Source organism: Dromiciops gliroides, chromosome 3 (assembly GCF_019393635.1).
Source record: "Dromiciops gliroides isolate mDroGli1 chromosome 3, mDroGli1.pri, whole genome shotgun sequence".
NCBI classification, from domain to species: Eukaryota; Metazoa; Chordata; class Mammalia; order Microbiotheria; family Microbiotheriidae; genus Dromiciops; species Dromiciops gliroides.
In genome coordinates, this window is record NC_057863.1 from 519,702,487 (window position 1) to 519,722,388 (window position 19,902).

At 37.3% G+C, this 19,902-nt stretch overlaps 1 protein-coding gene across 1 annotated transcript in view; it reads left to right on the forward strand.

Annotated features, from left to right (window-relative positions):
- Nucleotides 1-19,599, forward strand: part of CNTN5 (contactin 5) — a 1,623,595-nt gene extending 1,603,996 nt beyond the window's left edge. Inside the window, 2 exon segments of the mRNA XM_043997073.1 lie at nucleotides 10,768-10,936; nucleotides 16,567-19,599. Coding sequence (XP_043853008.1) covers nucleotides 10,768-10,936; nucleotides 16,567-16,670 — 273 coding nt within the window. The 3' untranslated portion in view covers nucleotides 16,671-19,599.
- Nucleotides 19,600-19,902: the final 303 nt, after the last annotated feature.

Genomic DNA, 19,902 nt, shown 5'->3' on the forward strand with positions numbered 1-19,902 from the left:
GAAGTCTCATTCAAGATAAATATTCAGCTCTCTTGTTTCCCAATAAGAATCTAAATGGATAAAATGCTTGTGTGCTTGATATTGCCTTAGAGATATGACTCTCTCCTTTTGAGCCAAACTCAAATCCAAGAGACAAAAAGGAAGAACAAAGGGCTAATAGGAGGGCTATTCTCAAGACAACAGGGGAGGAAACAAGTACAAGCAATGGTCCTCAGTTTGAAAACAGAATGTGTTCCAAATGTTTATTTGTAAGTTGAGTGGCAGCTAGGTGGCATAGTGGATAAAGCACTAGCCCTGGATTCAGGAGTACCTGAGTTCAAATCCAGCCTCAGACACTTGACACTTACTACCTGAGTGACCCTGGGCAAGTCACTTAACCCTCATTGCCCTGCAAAAATAAAAACTGTTATAAGGCTCAGATGAGATACTAAATCTCATTTGATATTTATAATTCAAATATTTGTAAGTTGGTTGTGACTCAGAACAAATTTCCCCAATGAAATAATTTTATAAATGCCACTTAGATGATAAACTTATGCAAAAAGTCAATTTAAGTCAAGATATATAATGTTCAGTTCATTTTGAGATGAAAAATAATCAATAATAATAGGTGACGTTTCTATAGCACTTTAGGCTTCTCAAAACATTCTACATAACTAATTACCTCATGTGAGCCTCACAACCATTAAGATAACTGTTATAAGTATTATTATCCTCAGTTTACCGATAAAGAAAATGAGGCTGAAAGGTTTCCCAACAGAATATAACTAATAATTGTCAGGGGCAGGTTTTGAAACAAGTCCAGTATTTTGTTTGTTTTCAGTCAACAAGCATTTATTAAGTGCCTACTAATTCAATTAACATGCATTTATTAAGCACTTGTGCAAGTCTCTATGCTCTGTGCTCAGTGCTGGAGATACAAAGAAAGGCAAAAAGTTCCTTATCTCAAGGAATTTATATTTTAATGGGATTGATAATGTTAACCTGAAAATTAATGAACAATTAATATAGGAGAAAATAAGGTCTTAATCAGGGCAGAGGTATCTCAAAGCAAGATGCTAGAATACTCAAGATGGGGGACTGAGGACAGGTTTTATTATGGGGTAACCAAACAAAGGGAAGTATAAGGCTGCTCTTGATTTAAGAATAGAAACTACTTAAGTGCTTAATGTAAACGAACCTTTAATGAAGGGAAGTATAAAACTATATAGAAGCTACTTAACTCTAAATAGAAACTACTTAATATAAGTGGATCTTTTTACATAATAACCTAAAGTCCAGAGAATAAGGTGGGGAATCTTTGGGAGGAAATTGTTGTGGTATATCCATAACTTCAACAAAGATGGGGTTAGCCCCAGGATAACCTAGGAGTGGGGAGGAGGAGTGGGGATCAGTCAGTTCTCCAGTAAATTGTGGTTAACAACAACATGTAAACAACTCGCAACATTTAAGATATGCACAGTGTAAAGGGAAGGCAGTGCGGAGGAAAGGACATTGGTAGCTAAGGGAACTCAGAAAAGCTTCTGTAGACCCGGGAATTTGAGCTGAGTCTTAAAGGAAAGTAATAGAAACTAAGAGGTAGAAGTGAGGAGATAGAGCATTTCAGGTGTGGGAGGACAGCCAATACAAGGATGGTTGAAATGGAAGGGGAGGGGCAGAGCTAGGTGACACAGTGGATAAAGCACTGGTCCTGGATTAAGCAGGACCTGAGTTCAAGTCCAGCCTCAGACACTTGACACTTACTAGCTGTGTGACCCTGGGCAAGTCACTTAAGCCTAATTGCCCACAAAAAAAAAAAAAAAAAAGAACAAAGAAATCGAAGGGGAAATGTTTGTGTTTCAGGCAGTGTTAAGGAGGCCCATGTTATTGGGTCATAGAATGCCAGCTACTCCTGCTAGGTGCTGGGCATACAGGGATAAAACTCAAACAGTGCCTGTCTTCAAGGAACTCCTATCAGAGGAGACAACATATACAAAATTATGCAGAATATACAATTATATAACTATAATGTAATATAATATAAAACAACATATTCTAGCTTTTATATATTTACATAATATAGGAATTATATGATATATGAATTTATATAATACATATATAAACCCAATATAAGTATACATAAAAGAAAAACAAGGTAAATGTTGTTAGGGCACTAGGATCTTGAGGAAATCCAGAAAGACTTCAAGTAATTGTTGTTTCAGGGCAGCTAGGTGGCACAATGGATACAGCCACAAGGCCTGGAGTCAGAAGATCTGAGTTCAAATCTGGCCTCAGACACTTACTACCTGTGTGACCCTGAGCAAGTCATCTTTTGCTTCAGTTCCTCTCTGTAAAATGGGAACATGCTACAGAAGGAAATGGCAAAGCACTCCAGTATCTGCCAAGAAAATCCCATGACATAGTCCATGGGGGTGACATAGAATCGAACAAGTTGTTGTTCAAATAGAGTTTTAAAGAAATAAGGAGATATGACGAGGTATAGATGAGGTAGGAGTATATCACCAGCATAAGGATCAACCACTGCAAAGACACTAAGATAGACTATGAAGTGTCATGTAAGAAGCCAGGTTGACTGTATAGGGGATTATTCAAAGTGAAGTGATATATAATAATTTTGGAATAGTAAGTTGGAACTGGGTTGGGTAGGGCTCAAAAGGTATTATAAACAGAAGAGCTTATACTGATCTTGGAGGCAATAGACCACCCTTGGAGTGTATTGAATAGAAGAATGACATGGTAAGATTAACACTTTAGGAAAGCACTTTGGCATCTGTGGGAACGATGGATTTTTTCCACTACTATGAACTTCATTTCATTTGTGTAACACTCTACTCCTGTAAATCACTGTATGTAAATAACTCCTATTTATATAGTTATTTGAGATTTTCAAAGCATTTTACAAAAATTATCTCACTTACTTCTCCTAATAGCTTTATAATATAAGTAGTATGCGCATGATAATATAATTTAATTCATCACAACAACTCTATAAGGTCAATAATACAAAATATTATTATTCCCATTTAATAGGTAAAGAAAGTGAAGCTCAGAGAGTTCAACTGACTTATCTGAGCTCCCATTCTGAGACTCAATCCCAGATCTTCTGGTTTCAAGTACAAGGTCCTTTCCACTATATCATGTTAATTCTCTTGCAGATTTCTAGACCTAAAAGACATCTTGGAGTTCATCTCCTTTCCCACTGATGAATCTGTTCTATGTATGATGTACAATAAAAATGGATTTTTTTTTTTACAAATGTATACAGACTTGTTGGTGGCAATGAGGTAAACAGTAAATAGTTGCACTAAAGACACTTCCTGTGGGCTGAAACAGTTAATATAGCTTCATAAAATGAGGAATTTGTTCCAGCAGTAGGATAAAGCCAGTTTTTAAAAATACAACATTATATGTTCAGTTTCTAATATAAATTCATTTGCAAAATCTTATGAAGGATAGAGAAAGATTATGAAGAGTATCGCCTCATTTTAAAAAATTGAGAATCAATGAAGGGAAAAAACAAATTTACTGAAAGTTTGGCATGAGATCCAATTAACCCTTATCGACTGTAGGATCATATATTTAGTTCAGGAAGGGACCTTAGAAGCCATAGAATCCAAATCCCTCATTTTACAGATGAGAAAATAGATACAGAGGTCAAATAATTTGCTCAGGATCATACAGCTAATGTCTGAGGCAAAATCTGAACTCGTATCTCCCTGACCCCAAGTCTAACACTCTATCTACCATGCCTCCTGGCTGCCTTCAACACAGAGCATTAAAGGATCAAACTGAAAGCAGATAACAAACACAAAAAATAGAAGACATGTCAAAATTTCTTTAAAATAAATTCTAGTTCAGTGATAGCAAAGGTGTACCACATTTAGTCTCCAACATTACAGAGGTGTTATACAAAAAATAAAAAGTAGAAATGGCAATGGAATCTTTACAACAGAAGTACATCATCATAGGAGACAAGCTTGCATGCACTCTGAGAAGATAATTAAATGACATTGGTTACTAAATCCCAACTCTCTGTGTAGAGGATAGAGGGGAATTCTGAATTCCTGAAATAACATTATCCCAGAAGCAACCCTTCCAGCAGAGAAGGGAGATTTCCAGGACAGCAACAACTTTAAGGGTCACCTCATTAGTAAATTACAAGTCCAAGAGCTTGAGTTCTACCAACTGAATCTTCTTTTTTCTTTTTTTCTTTTTTTCTTTTTCTAACTGAATCTTTTAGAGAGAGATGATTTCCTAATCATTCCTTTTCCTTCCTTAAGGAAGATAGTCCATGTGATTACTACACAGGGTCCTACTTGATACACAAAGCTAGAAAAGAAGGAATTTGTTTCCTGGAGCAGGAATGGGGCTAGAAGGTGTTGATCAAGGGATAGTAAGGCTTAAAGCCAAGACTCCAAGGGAGCAGAATTAGGGAAGCTAGTTCTCATTCTAGGCTACTCCTACTCATTCTAGGAGCAAGAGTTCCAACTCTTTCCAAATGAGCATAACATTACTCTGGGCAAAATTTCAACTGAGTCTAAAACTGAAGCTAGTGAGAACTATGGACAAACATGGATATCTATCCTAGCGCATATCACTCAACCAAAGAATTATACAGCAATCAGCAAGAAGTCAGTTCATAAATATTTACTAAAATACCTACTGATGTGCCATGCACAATGCTAAGCACTGGAGATACAAAGAAAAAGCAAAATATAGTCCCCCTCCTCAAGGAACTGACATCTAATGACCAGGACAGACCCAGGGAGTCCAACCAGAGTGATATGCCCAAGAGAGAAGCTATTTTTTGCAAGGAACAATACTTGGAAGACATCAGGGTCCTTCGCAGCACTGAAGATACAGTTGTTTCACATCTTTCCCACATGTAGGGCCTCATGTGTGATCTCTATAATTGCTCACTCTTCTTACTAATGGAGTATATGCTTTAACTGATGATAGGTATGCCCTAAGGTTTATGGGACAGTCAATGAATGTTATTCTTGTTATTATGCCTACTCTAGTAAATGCCTTTGCTCTAAACTAATTGAGTTCTCTGGCTACCTACAGAAAGATAAGTACATCTGTGAGAGCTCATGGCTATAATGTTAAGGATGTATTTCCCATAACAATAATTCTAACTCTGCAGAGTAGTCATTCCTCCTATATCTATAAGTTATAGCCTCCTGGGGGTCTACATATTTTAAAAAAATAGTTCAAGAGTCAGACTTGTAGAACAAAAGGCTTATAGATTACACAGAAATCTCAAGCCCAGACATTATTTTTTCTCAAGAAAATAATCAGAAGGTTCTAGACATGTAGACACCAAAAAGAAAAACAAAAAACTTAAATTGATTTTAGCAAAATGACAGTCATTCTGTGAATCGACTGTTTTTGACCAGACCACAGAGCAAAAGATCAAAATAATAGAAAGATAGAAGAATGAATGAAAAATAAAGTAATTTAGACATATGATTAGAAAACTTTAAATAAGTTGTTGATGCTATAAAAAATGAGATCTAGATGGAGAAAAGGGCATAAACATCCATTACAATAATATAAACATAGGATCAAAAGAACTTAAAAATTACCTTGGCAAACATTTAAGAGATATGATAGCCATGAGCAACACCAACTTAAAATATACAATGTACATACATGCATGCATACATACATATACATGTGCATACATAGAACATGGACAATGTGTTGGGCCCAGAATGAAACAGGAGAGCTACCTACGTTGCCTTTGGTTAACTTCAGTGTCGCTTCAATGAACCCAAACATCTCCCTGACAAAAGGCTCATCTTTTTAGTACCAGTATTATTCCAGATTTAAGGCTGAAAGTAAGAATACTAAAGTCTCTGAAGTATTAAAAATAATTAAGAATTTTAAATGATTACAGAGAGGGAAGTAGAGAGGTGCAGTACAATAATGTGTTACAAACAAATCATCAAAAAAGAAGCAGAGGAAAGAATGTCATAAAAGCTGCATGAACAAAAAAGAAATTGAGCTGGTCACATGGAGAAAGCTAGGGATGAACAATGGAAAACGTGTCTACTCCATTGGTTTCCTCACAGCTTTGAGAAAAAGTGGGGAAGCCTCCCCTACCATGTCGGAAGTGGTGGACCAGAGTCATAGGAGATGAACACACCTGAATGGATTGTGAATTGCATTGTTGGAGGGAAAAGCCTACATCAATGACATCACAGATCCATGAGTATTTGAGAATTCTTCCAGTACTACTATATGGCCATGAATTGTGAAATACCACAATTGCTGAGAAATCAAAATTGTGAGTCATCCACAAGGCAATTAGTAGTACATGGAAGGTAAAAATAAGCAACAGCATTTTACCAACAATAAATTACATGAGGAAAAACTATAGACAAAAAATACATTGAAGAGGGATATGTCTGGAAAGGAGTTGGTCTTGTAGCAAGAATGAGGGATAGCAGATGGAAAGATGAATAGATAGTTCATTAGTATCCATGTAATGATGGGACCTAGAGAAAAGCTCCTAGCATGTTGCATGGACTTTATTTGGGGGATTAGGAAAGTACATGTACAAGAATAATATAAGATTGAAGGGTATATAGATTGTGATCTGCACTGTTAGAGTATCCATATTTACCATATTCATCTCCTCTGTTCCTTTGTATAGACTGTCCCCTATGCCTGAAATTCACTCCCTCCCTACAGAATCTCTAGTTTCATTCTAAGCTCAGATCAAATGCTAGCCCCCAAAGGAAGCCTATTTCCAATTCCCCCAGTTGGTAGTGTCCTTCCTTCATAAATTGCTTTGTATTTACATTGTATATATTTCTCACCATTTGACTAACTTTTTTCATTATTACAAGCTAGTCTGTTGTTCCATACTACCTTCCCTTGAAACTAGGTGGCTAAACAGAAAGAAAACTAGTCCTGGAGTCAGGAAAACCTGAGTTGAATTCTAGCCTCAAACACCTACTAACTGTGTGACCCTGAGCAAGTCACTTAACTATCTGCCTAAGTTTCCTCAATTATAAAATGAGTTGTTAGGAGGATTAACTGAGATATTTATAAAGTGCTTGACACATAGTCTGTACTTGATAAATGCTTCACCCCTTTTCCCTTCCCTCCAAAGTCAATTTACCACTAAAAATTCATGAAGCCAAAATGCTACACCGAGATAACTTTTTGTTCTGTTTTGAGAACTTCTGTACTATCTGCCTTCAGCAAATCTGGAGTGGTTTGAATTTAAGGGTCTTCTTCTCTTGCTTGCATTGTGTAAACAATCAAATCAATTCTGTGAATGTCTATCAAGTATCTGCCAAGTGCCAGGCATTATTACCTGTTTTGGGCCTGGGACACTCTCTCCCAGCCCCACCCCTGGTGAGAGCAGAGGTTGAGTCCCATCAAGAGCAAATACCAAACAACTAACTTCCATGGAGCTTATGAAATCTTCCTTATAAGAAACTCAGAGAAGAGGATTACAAATGAGAAATAAGTTCCTGGCCATTTAGAGCCAATATTAAGAAAAGGCTGACTTGAAGATTTTTAGAACAGCATTGTTTGAAAAAAGAAAAAGGATAAAGGAAATCTAAATAAATATAAAAAAATAGAGGATTGTTTAAGTAAATTGTGGCATGTTCATGTAATAGAATACTATGATTAAAGTAAGACCAATACGTATGCAGAATATAAAGAAACCCAGAAAGAGCTTTATGAAGTATTGATATAGAAAATCACATAGCCTCTGATCTTGTCTATCTCAAACAGACCCTGGCCTTGCTGTGTTCCAAGCTACAGCTGCAGCTCTGACCTTGTCTGTCTCAGACAGGCTCTGGCCTTGATGTACCCTAGCTGCAACGCCAAGCTAACCACTAGGCACCACTATGCATCCTTTGGTCAGTAAATAACTGACCTCATCTTCGTTTGATAAATTTGCCACTATACCACGCCTACTCTTTTTGTATATAACCAGGTGGGCTACAAGACTCATTTCTCATTGTTGGAGGGATGAAATCCTCCCCTTGAGTCCATGCATTATAAACTCTCTCTCTCTCTCTCTCTCTCTCCACCTCAAGTACCAGGCTCAGTATTTTCTGTGTCAGTTGTGCCATAACAGTATAAATTTTTAAAAAGCTAAATTCCCACTAAGACCACATAAAGGGGAAATGAATGGAAATGAACTGACAAAGAAAGAATGCTAATACAGACTTAAGAGAAAAGTTATTGTTTTGTATTTACATTGTATATATTATATGCATTGAAACTAATTTGTTCAGTCATGTTCAGTAGTATCAGATCTTCATGACCCCATTTGGGGTTTTCTTGGCAGAGGTACTGGTATGATTTGCCATTTCCTTCTCCAGATCATTTTACAGATGAGGAAACTGAGGCAAACAGTTAAGTGATTTCCCAGGATCACACAACTAGTAAGTGTCTGAAGCCAGATTTAAATTCAGGAAAATAAGTCCTCCCTGCTCTATTCCCTACACTCTGTCTACTGTACCACATACCTTCCCCTTTGAAATTATTTTATTTAAACGTAAATAGTTATAATGCATACTTAATTCTTTTCATGCTCGATGTTAAGTTTGTAATAATTTTAAGTGGTGATTTTGTTTTTAAAGAGCCAGGGAGACCAGGAGAGAGACAAATTGGTTAGGGGGAAAAGCACTGGCTCTGGGTCAGAAGACTGGTGCAAATTCTGCCTTTGATGCTAACTACTTGTGTGAACTCAGGGGGCCTCAGTTTCCTCGTCTATCAAATGAAATGGCTGAACTCTCTGTTCCTAAAGTCCCTTCCAGCTCTCATGCCAGTTAAGAGGGCCACAGGTGAGAAGGGATGTCTGGAGTCAAACTAGGATTAGAAGCAAAAATTACAACAAAGTTTGAGAAGGGATTAGGGAGGTTTAAGATCCAGGGCTCAGGCAGCAGCAATCAAGTGCTGGGTAAATAGTAGAGAATTGAGCTAGACAAAAATGTATCTCAATTTTCCTCCCTCAGTTGCTTTTCACACAGGCTCTATCTGGCTGCCCATCACCCCAGCGCCTTCCCAAGTCCCTTCACCTGGCAAACCCACCTCCACTGAGCTCATTGTTCTCTCTAGCAAAACAGGCAGGCCTAATGCATTACAGTTTCTCTCAAGAAAAAAAAAAGTTATTTCTTCTCCAGGGTGGGATGGGATAGAAAGAAAAGCTTTCCATAATAAAAATTGCTGTTTGTTGTGAAGAAACACTTCCACAGTAAGAAGCATTTTTCCCCTTCAGGCTTTTGAGGTAACCTCTTACTATTGCTCAGATAAAAACTTAAGTCACATCGCTTTTGTGAAAAAAGAATGGTCTGGAGAGAGGGAATAGACTAATTGTCTACTCTCGGTATTTGTTGTCTATAATCAACTGCAAATTGCTTCTGAAAGAAAGCTATTTGGAGGGCCTACTTGAGCCAGCTAAAACTTTTCCAAGTATTAGGGGTGGGGGGAGGGAGGAAGACAGTGACAGTAAGAAGGGGATAGAGTATGTTGTTGGCTCCTAATGGGAAGACTGTAAGGTCCTCCTCCACTGACCTAACTCCAATCTGAGTTCCAGGGAGAAAAACTGAAAAATGTGATTTTCTTCAGGATTTCTTAATAACCACAGTGGGGGACTGCGTTGGGGGTAGGGGGTGGAGATTGGAGAGAGGAGAAGGGGGGAAAGGGAAGAGGAGAGATATCCCAAAGAAAAAATGATCTTTTGTTTAAGAATTAGCACACCTTTAAAAATTGGCAATATAAAATCAAGTTTTGCCTTATAAATTATGCTAGTCCCATAAGTCTCAGAAAGATTCACCCACCCCGACACTGTGACACAAACTGTCACACATCCTTTGCACAAACTTTCCTCAGTGCCTACAATGCCCTCTCTCAGTACCTCAGCCTCTTGGAGGCCCTAGCTCCTTTCAACGCTTAGCTCAAGTGCAACTGACTACACCAGGTCCTTCTGGATACCCCCAGTGTTTAGTTCTCCCCTTTCCATCTAAATTACTTGGTATACATTGTGCATTTATGTATCTGTGCATATTTTACCTCCTCTGCTCCCCCTTCTCCCACCATAATTACAGTTCCTAGCATTCCAAACCCTTCATAACCTGGCCCCCTCTACATTTTCTGTCTTCTTACTCCTTAACTCCCCTCCCCCTACACACAACTTAACTCCATGCCTCATCACCTACTAGAAAAAAATAGCCCATCTGTCCATGCACTTTCATTGGCTGTCCCCCATGTCTAGAATCCTCTCCCTCCTCATCTTTATTTCCTGGTTTGCCTAGCCTCCTTCAAATCTCTGCTAAGATCACATTTTCTGTAGGAAGCCTTTCCCAATTCCTCTTAATGCTCAAATCTTTCCTTCTTGACTCTCCCAAATTTAGTCCATAAGTAACTTGTTTAGACACGATTGTTTGCATGCTTACTCTCCATTAGACTGTGACCTTGTTGAGAGCAGGGACTGTTGTTTGCCTTGCTTGTTTTGTTTTTTGTCTTTGGATGCCCAGTACCTAGCAATGCCCTTAGGTGCTTTTTACATAATAGATGGAGAGCTGGAAAAGATTTTAGAAGCCATTAAGTCCCCTCATTTTACAGATGAGGAAACTGAGACTGAGAGAGGTTAAGTGACTTGTACAGGGTCATACAACTAGAGTGTTATTGAGGAAGATTTGAATTCAGATCTTCCTGATTCTAAGTACTACACTCTATCCACTGAAGCATGTCGCAGCCTCTAGGCATTGAAACCTATATTTATATTTACAGGTTTTTTATAGGCAAGAAGGCCACAGCAACAGTCAGGTCATTGAAACACAGAAAACTCAAGCAGTAGTCCTTCTCCCTGATGTTGGGGTTTATATCATTGAAGTTCGAGCATTCAGTGAAGGAGGTGATGGAACAGCTAGCTCCCAAATCAGAGTACCGTCATATTCAGGTAAGTAGTGGTGTGGTCAGTTCAACTCTGTCAACTCCCAGAGCTCAATCGATCATTAGTCTTTCTAAGCTAATACATTCCCAAGTAAGCTGTTTATGCTTCCACTTTTTTATTTGGATCCATGCACACCTCGTTAGGGTTAGCCTGGGTATTTGCTTCTGGCTATAGCTGCCAATAATAATATTAATATAAAACTGGCAATGTTTAGCCTGGAAAATAGATTAAGGAAAATATAGTTGTCTCCAAATACTTGAAGGACTGTCATGTGAAAGAGTGATTAGAGCTATTTGGTGTAGCTCCAGAGGGCATTAACTAGAACCAATGTATAGAAATTACAGGAAGTCCAAAGTTAACTTAATATCATTCAGTTCAATTCAACAAATATTTATTAATCACCTACTATGTACAAATTTAATTCAAGGCACTCTATTACATGTTGTGGATAGGAAAATGAGAACCAAACATTTCTTGCCTTTGAGTGGCTGACATTCTAGGATAGAGAGGTTGGGAAGGGGGTTATGATATGTGCAGAATTCCATGAGTATAAAATATGTACAAAGTAATTCAAATTTAATTCCAAAGGGAGAGGGAACTAACTGGGCTAGATGGGAGGTAAATGAGGAAAGTCTTTGCATGGAAGGTGTCACCTAATCTGTATGCTTTGCAGGAAGCTAGAGATTCTAAGAGAGCAAGGTAAAAAGGTTGTGCATTCCAGAGATGGAAATGAAAAAAAAAAAAAAACATGGAGGCCAGTCAGTCAACTAGGATTTATTAAGTGCCTTCTAGCTCTTCCTCTTAACCATGGACAGGGAAACAGCACTGTAGGCAATTGAAAGGAGAGTTGGTTGGTAAAAAAGAATAATATGAAATAAGGTTAGAGAGGGGCAGCTAGGTGGTGCAGTGGATAAAGCATCAGCTTTGGATTTGGGAGGACCTGAGTTCAAATTCAACCTCAGAAACTTGACACTTGCTAGCTGTTTGACCCTGGGCAAGTCACTTAACCCCCATTGCCCTACCCACAAAAAAAAAAAAAATAAGGAAAGGTAGGTAAGATTCAGATTGTGGAAGGCTTTAAATGCTAATCCAGACTTCCTAAGAAATAATTTCCAAATGGTTTGAGTTGTTAAAAAATAAGATCATAAGTCGATTTTAAAGCTGGAAGGGTCTTTAGAGGTCATCGAATCCAATACCCTCAATTTTACAGATAAAGAAACAGAAATATAGAGTATCTAGGTGACTTTCCCAGTGCCACCCAACTAATAAATGCCTGAGGCATTCTTTTAATTCAGTCCCAGGCTGTTTTGGGATACCTCATAAGAGAGTGAGTTCACCAGTGATAGAAGTATTCAAGCATCCCTAACAGGGGTGTTTCAAAGAAAGTACCATCATTAGGTGGGCTACCTACTTTTAATATCGTTTTTTACTCCTATATTCTACAGTTCTGAGATTCTAAGGGAATACTTGAAAAAAGTCCCATGGCTTATACTTTTCTCATATTTTAAAAAGTATAGACTTCATATCTTGAAGAACAAAGTTTTTGTCAGCACAGTCATCAGCAATACTAACTATACTATCAGTTTATGCCCTCAGGATAATTTTAGTACTTTACCTTAGTCCATCGGCATGCCCCAAACACTCTCTAAACAATATCCTCCTAGCAGGCCCTGAGCATTTGACTCCATGGCTATATGGGGCAACTGATTAGATCTTCCTCTATTATAAGAATGAAGTTACACATATACTTTTCTATTCTGGAATCTCTCCAAATTTTACTCAAAAATGTGGACTTCCATAACATCTTAGATGAGCTAGAAGCATGAAATTTTAGAGCTGGATGGGACCTTAGAGATGTGATAGTATAATTGCCTCATTTAACAGATGGTAAGTGATTTGACAAGATAGTTAGTGGCAGAGCTGAGACTAGAACCCAGATTTCCTGAAAAGCTTCAGTGGCTCCCTATTGCCTCTAAAATAAAAATACCGACTGTTCTGATCATCTTTTTCAGCCCTTCACAGTCTGACTGCTTTCCCTTTCCATGTTTATTTCACTTTGCCCCACTTCAGGTATTTCAGTTCCAGCCAAATTGACCTAGGTACTCTTCCTACCACACAACATTCCATTCCTCACTTAGGTGCCTTTGCACAGGCTATCAAACCTGTCTAAAACTTACACTTGCCTCACCTTTACTTCTTAGAATTCTTACCTTTCCTCAAGAGTCATCTCAGGTCCTCCCTTCTATATAAAACTGTCCTGATCCCTCTAGGTGTTAATGCTTCCTGGCTCCCCAAATTATATTGTATTTACTTAGGTATTTAAATGTTATTTCACTGATAGAATATAAGTTTCTTAAGTGATTATTTTTCATCCTATCTTTGTATCCCATATGCTTAACACAACACTTTGCATGGTTTTTGGTTTGTTTTCTGTTCGTTTGGACTAGACCTGTGATTTATTTCCTCATTGTTGGGAAACTACAATGACAAATAGCCTCATGAAGGCATATGTACACATTCTCTGCAACTTACAGTCTTAGAGAGTTATTTGAGACATTGAGAAGTAGGCTAACTTGCCTAGGGTCACACAGCCTTCCTATGTCAGAGGTATGGCTAGAAAATAGGTCTTCGTGACTCCCAGACCAGCTCTTTATCCACCATGTAACATTGCCTTTCAATGCCTTTCATGTAGTAGGCACTTAATCTATACACTGAATCTATAGCTCTATCTATTCTCTGTACTCTATTTATTCACATGTATATAAATTTACGTGTATACATGTATATATATGTATATAAATAGACATGTCTATACACACATCTATATAAATTCTGTATATACATATAATGTTTGTTTGTACATTTATGTGTATGTGTATATATACATATATGTGTATATGAGGGTGTATGTACATGTATGTATACACATGTGCATTGTGTATACATGTGTGTAGGGAACTATTCTGATCATCTTTTTCAGCCCTTCACTTCTTGAAATTCAGAGAGATAGAAAGAAATGTTTTTTCAATGGTCACATGAAATGATCTACTAAGGGCCTCACCAGTGCCAAATATAGGGGAAGACTATTTCACATTTCTCATTTATTAAGCCTGTGAAAAAGAGGGGACAACATACTTCTATGAGACTTTGCTTTCTTGATTTTCTTTTCACATACTGTTAACCAAACTCTCAACATCACTATCTTTGCACCAATTGAAACAAATATAACATTTCTTTGCTATTTTGATTAATGATATTTCAAATAAAAGAAGCCTCCCAGATTGCCTGTTTCTTGCTCAAGTTAAATAAAGGGAAAGATTACATCTAAAAATAAATTGAAGTTACGTGAGTACAATTAAAGTCCTAACCAAATCTTATAAACTAGAGCTGGCCTGTTAGCTTAACTGTGTAGAGGAAGAGTTTATAAATCAGAATTGAGGGCTTAGGCTGGTTTTCACTAAGGCCAGTGACTGCCCTAGAAGGTATGTAGGTTGAAAAACATTTTTGAATTTAGTGACTCACAGTGAAATGGAGAAGGAGACAGTGCATGTCTTTCTGGTTAATAATTCAAATATGTTGAATTCATTAGTCAATTCAAGCCATAGCATAGTCCCATGCAGTTCAGAACTTGTAAAAAAATACTTTTCCTGGAGGAGTGGGTTCCCTTTTGCAAAATTTGATATGGTGTGGGGACCAATTTTTAATTGGGGAGTGCTAGCTAAGCAGCTCCCTGCAATATTGGGGCAAGGAAGGAGACCGGCAGCCTCCCTCAAAGCAGAACAGGATTTATTTTAACAAGAATGAACTTAAAAAAAACACAAACAGGATCAGTAGGATCAAGGGAAGGAAATAAAATGGGGTAAGGGAAATTATAATACCTGAAAAAATACCACCGCCCAAGAATCAGCCCTGTCGCTTTCCAGCTTCCACCTAGAATGCCCAATTTTCCTCCCTCAAATCTAGAAACACCCCACAAAGCCCCAGCCAATGGGATGGCTGCTCTGACAGTCACATGACTGCCCTCACTAGGCTTCCAATAATTATAATTTTGCCAGGCCATGTAGGCATTGGCGAGTGGTGATGACGTGAGGTGCCAGAGCCCTGGCAACGGCTACAACCAGTGGGTGGAGCACTGGGCATAAAAACTGAGGCATAAAAACCTCAAATAACAATTAATTCTTTACAATGGAGATCTTGCATTTAAACTTATTGCACTGGAAAATTTTATTCCTTCAAGCACCTATTCAACTGTCCACCCACCAAACTGATTGCTTGACTGAATTAGCTAAATTATCTGGTTATTTTGACAACCTTTTTTTATTCTAACCTCTGAACACTGAATTGTCATAATTACATTTTAAAACTGAAGTTGGGATTTTAAATGATATTTTATTTTTCCCCAAATACATGTAAAAACAATTTTTAACATCCATTTGTTTTTAAAGTTTTGAGCTCCAGATTCTATTTTTCCCTCTTCCTCTCCTCACCTCCCTGAGATGGTATGCAATCTGATATAGGATTAAAATGTGCAATCATGTAAAATTTAGGATTTTTTTAAAAGTAAGAACCCTCTTGCTTTAAATTATCCTAGCCCATCTTTGCTCCTTGGCACAGGCTATCTCCCATGCCCAGAATCTCCTCTCCCTTCCCTTTCATCTCTTAGAATCCTTAGCTTCTTCCTTCAAGACTTAGCTCAGGTACCAGCTCCTATGGGAAGCTTTTCTCACTGCTACTAATAATGACTCACGAATGCTGTCTCCCTGTTCAAACTATCCTATATTTGCTTCTTGGTATACATGCTATATCCCCCAATAGACTTTAAGCCCTTTAACAACAAGGATTAGAATTTTTTGGTCTTTTCAATTTTAAAAAAATTTTAATATATTTTTTTAATTTGCAGTATCTTGCACGTGATTAATAAGTGCTTGTTGATGTAATCGAATTGATATTTCCAAATTATTTGTCTTTTTTGGGTTTGGGGTTTTTTGGTGGGTTTTTTTTGGGGGGTGAGGCAATTGGGGTTAAGTGACTCACCCAGAATCATACAGCTAGTACGTGTCAAGTGTCTGAAGCCAGATTTGAACTCAGGTTCTCCTGAATCCAGGGCTGGTGTTTTGTCCACTGCACCACCTAGCTGTCCCATATTTGTCTTTTTAATAAATTAGGTCTCGATCTCTCAAACATTCTTTTTCATCAGATATTTCTGCCAATGAGTTTTGTCCTTATCTTTCCTCTAAGTATGTATGTACATATGTATGTGCATGTGTGTATGTGTGCATGTATGTATGTGTGATATATAGCTTGTATATGTATGCACTTATATGTACATATGTGTATGCATATACATATATATACACACACACATGTGTGTGTGTGTGTGTGTGTGTGTGTGTGTATAAAATCCACCTAGAATGTAAGCTTCTTGAGGGCAGGAACTGTTTTTGCTTTCCTTTGTATCCCTAGACCTGGTACATAATAGGTGCTAAATAAATGTTTGTTGACTGACAAACTTGGAGCTTCCCATTACAAAAGTTATCAGAGCTGGAGTTGTACTCAGTGAAGTGACTTTGCTGAATTAAATACCCTCCATTAAAATAGACATAACCTATTGCAGTGATACCTATTTGTTTCTACAGGTGGGAAAATCACAAGTGCTCAATCTTCTCTCCACATCTTCTCAACTTCTTCATCATCAGTGACATTGCTCTTGGCATTGATAGTCCCTTCAACCTCATGGTGAAGATTGCAGACTTAATGTTTTTGTTTTGCTTTAGCTTGATCACATCTGTGGATGGAGCTTTATGTGAGTGAAGAAGCTGGAACCCTGAACTAAGCTTAAAAACCCTAGAACTACCCATGGTGCACTTAGAGGAGTGTTGGGGGGGAAATGTTACTTATTCATCAGGTTTTCTCTTCAGTTTTTGTAAATGTCCTCAAATAGAGGAGGACAGTTCTTGGCCCAATAAAAATATGCAGATTGTATGTAATGAACTTTTGTAAGCAAAGGTAATTTCTGTCAAATGTATTCTTTACTTTTTTAATAGGTTTGAATTTGATTTTGTATCTGATGACCCTGAGTGTGTGCCATTTGTTTGTTAAAGCAGTGGTGTCTAGTACATCTGTTTAAAAAAAAAAAAAAGAAAAAAAAAAGAGAAAAAAGTGAGGTTGAGTGGTAAAGATTCTGAATCTAGTGTTTCTCATTTTCCCCAAGGCTGGCTGTTGCAATCGACAAACCAGTGGGAGAGAAGAAAAATAGTTCAGTTATGTTGCCCATTACAGGATAAGTACAGGAAATATTTTCTGGAAAAGTATATGATTGCATATTGAAATAGTCAAATTTGTCAATCTGCTGTTCTGCAAGCATTCCCAGAGCAAGCTATTAGAGCAGAGTTGGGCCTCAACATCAGTGCAAGGTAAACTGAAGGGGAACTAAGAAGGGATTGTTTTAAGTGCTATTGTCTTTCATCAAGTACTGTATTATTTAACTGAAAATGAAGTCAAAAGTTTATTTTTAATAGCAAAAATATAGTTTAACTTCACAGAAAATGCACATGCTAATAACTATGGACATTGATATGTACTATAGATTCTAACTGGAAAAAAACTAAATGAATACAGCATACTTTTTTTTTCCATCTAATAACCCCCCCTCCTTTTTTTTTTTTTGTTTATTTGTGTTTTCCCATAACAATCCTTCTCTGGGCAACTAAAAGTTATCATGCAAATATAGATACATATATGTTTTATATGGAAGAAAATAATTTGAATATACCAACTCTATGTAGATTATTTTTGAACAAACCTGTGCTCCACATAGCACTTGCCAAGGCCTGTCAATGATTCAAAGTAGCAAGACTTCTTGGGTTGTTTCTTAGAGCTCACCTACTTTTTTCTGAACACTGACTATTGCTATCATCAGGAAATTCAACAACTTCAGTCAACCACATATTTTTCATTCTCTGATGATCAAGGGGTAGCAATCTGCATTTGAAAACTCAACTTTTTTGTCATTTCAGACATAATGAAAAATGTTCCTTAGTAAACAATAGGACCACAGAATCATAGAATTTGAGAGTTAGAGGGGATATCAGCAGCCATCTCATCTAATTCATACAGGAAGACTGGATGAAAATGTTCTCTTTGGTTATGTAATATGGTGGATTGGTCCCACTCGCATAGAGTCTTGTCTGGGTTGAGATTAAATCCAAAGTAGCAAGAAGAGAAAGTCTCAATAAATGTGCCAAAGCAGGCCTGAGCTAGCTACTATTTTATAGCTGATTGGGATTTAAGACCTCAAGATGATCAGGGTATTTTCAATGATTCAGGGTATTTTTCCCTACTATAAAAATGCCCATTCATTTTACATCTTTAATTGAATAACAAGGAAGAAGAAAAAGGCTTAATCTCTACTGAGCAACACCAGATAAGAGATCATTCAGGAATCAGAAAGGGGGGTGGGCTAGGAAGCAGACTTGTATTCTCAAACATCCTGCACATTTCCCCTCCAGAATAAAAGAACCTAACTGCTTTGTGTTGGGTATTCATTGTTGTTTTCAGTTTGGTTTTTTGGAGGATGTTTTCAAGCCAATCTCAATCAAGCAAGTAGTCATTTTTTAAAATATACATGTTAATCACCATATTGTTGTAAATCAAAGACAGATGGTGAGCTTCATTTTGAAGATCTTTGTGATCAGAGGGCAAAAAGGCTTCCTTAGAGGTGTCCTTCTGGAAAGGCTCATGCTCATCTCTGGTGGAAAGCACAGGGCAGAGAGGTGCATGTAATAACAATCACTTTCAATGCTATTGCTTGATGAAGCTCTTCTTAGCTGGCAGAGCAGGCACTTTTCCACTTTATGAGGTAGCCTGAAGGAGCAAATCATACATACACACCATGCACATGGCAAGAACATAGTGATTAAAAAGAGGGCAATAATAATCTTTACCTTACCATCAGCTGAAGTGAACTTTTTTCTTTATTTCCCATAAAATTCTTTGCTAGTCTTGGCCAATCAGACACATTACATTCATGGTCAAATTGTTACCAATGAACATTCTAATAAAACATCATGCTCACAAAAATCAAACTGAGTTTTACATCCATTAATCCAATATAGGGGGCATATGCGATAGATCATATTTACACATGGAACTAAGTTTCTGATGATGTCCTATTCTTGCAGGGAGCAGTGATTAGATGTTTTTATTCAACACGAACAGAATATGTATTTTGCATTTACAACCTATGAATAAAACATGTTTTAAATGTTTATGGACTTATGTATTACGTTTGTTTTGTTACTTTGTAGAAAATAGACAACAGTCCCTATCTCCCTACATTATCTTCCAGCTTCAGTACTGAGCTTTTTCCTGGATGAGATTGTAACAGTGCAGTCTTATGTCACTAAAAGAGACTGTATTTTTGTATAATGTCATATGAGCTATTGAGAAACTACTCATAGTCAATTGAAACTCTGTGAAAGCAAATGTTTGCATACCAAAATGAAGTACTATAGAGCCCCATTTCAATCTGTTAGATATATTGTATACAATCTGTATATATATACTATATATAATGGTATATACTACGTGGAAGGCACAGTCAAATTATAGTTCTGTGTACTGTTCTTGTAACATTAGATCTTTTTAATAAATAATTCTCTTTTTATTGACTTTTATCTTCTCTCCTGTCAGCTATCTTAAAAGTGTTATTTATTTCCTATAGGCTGCAGCATACACATAAGTAATAAACACATTTCTGGTGACATTTTCACAAAGAAAATGCTGGTGTTAGACGGAGAGGCCCTGACCCATACAAGATTCTTCATGTCATTATCATTTTTAACTCATTAGTCCACTTAGTTCTATCATTTTGCTTCAACTTTCATATTTGAATCATGCCAAAAAAAACCATATCAAGTAGCATAATAAATGCATATGAAAATAGAATTGACAACTCAGTGAGGTGGGGAGGT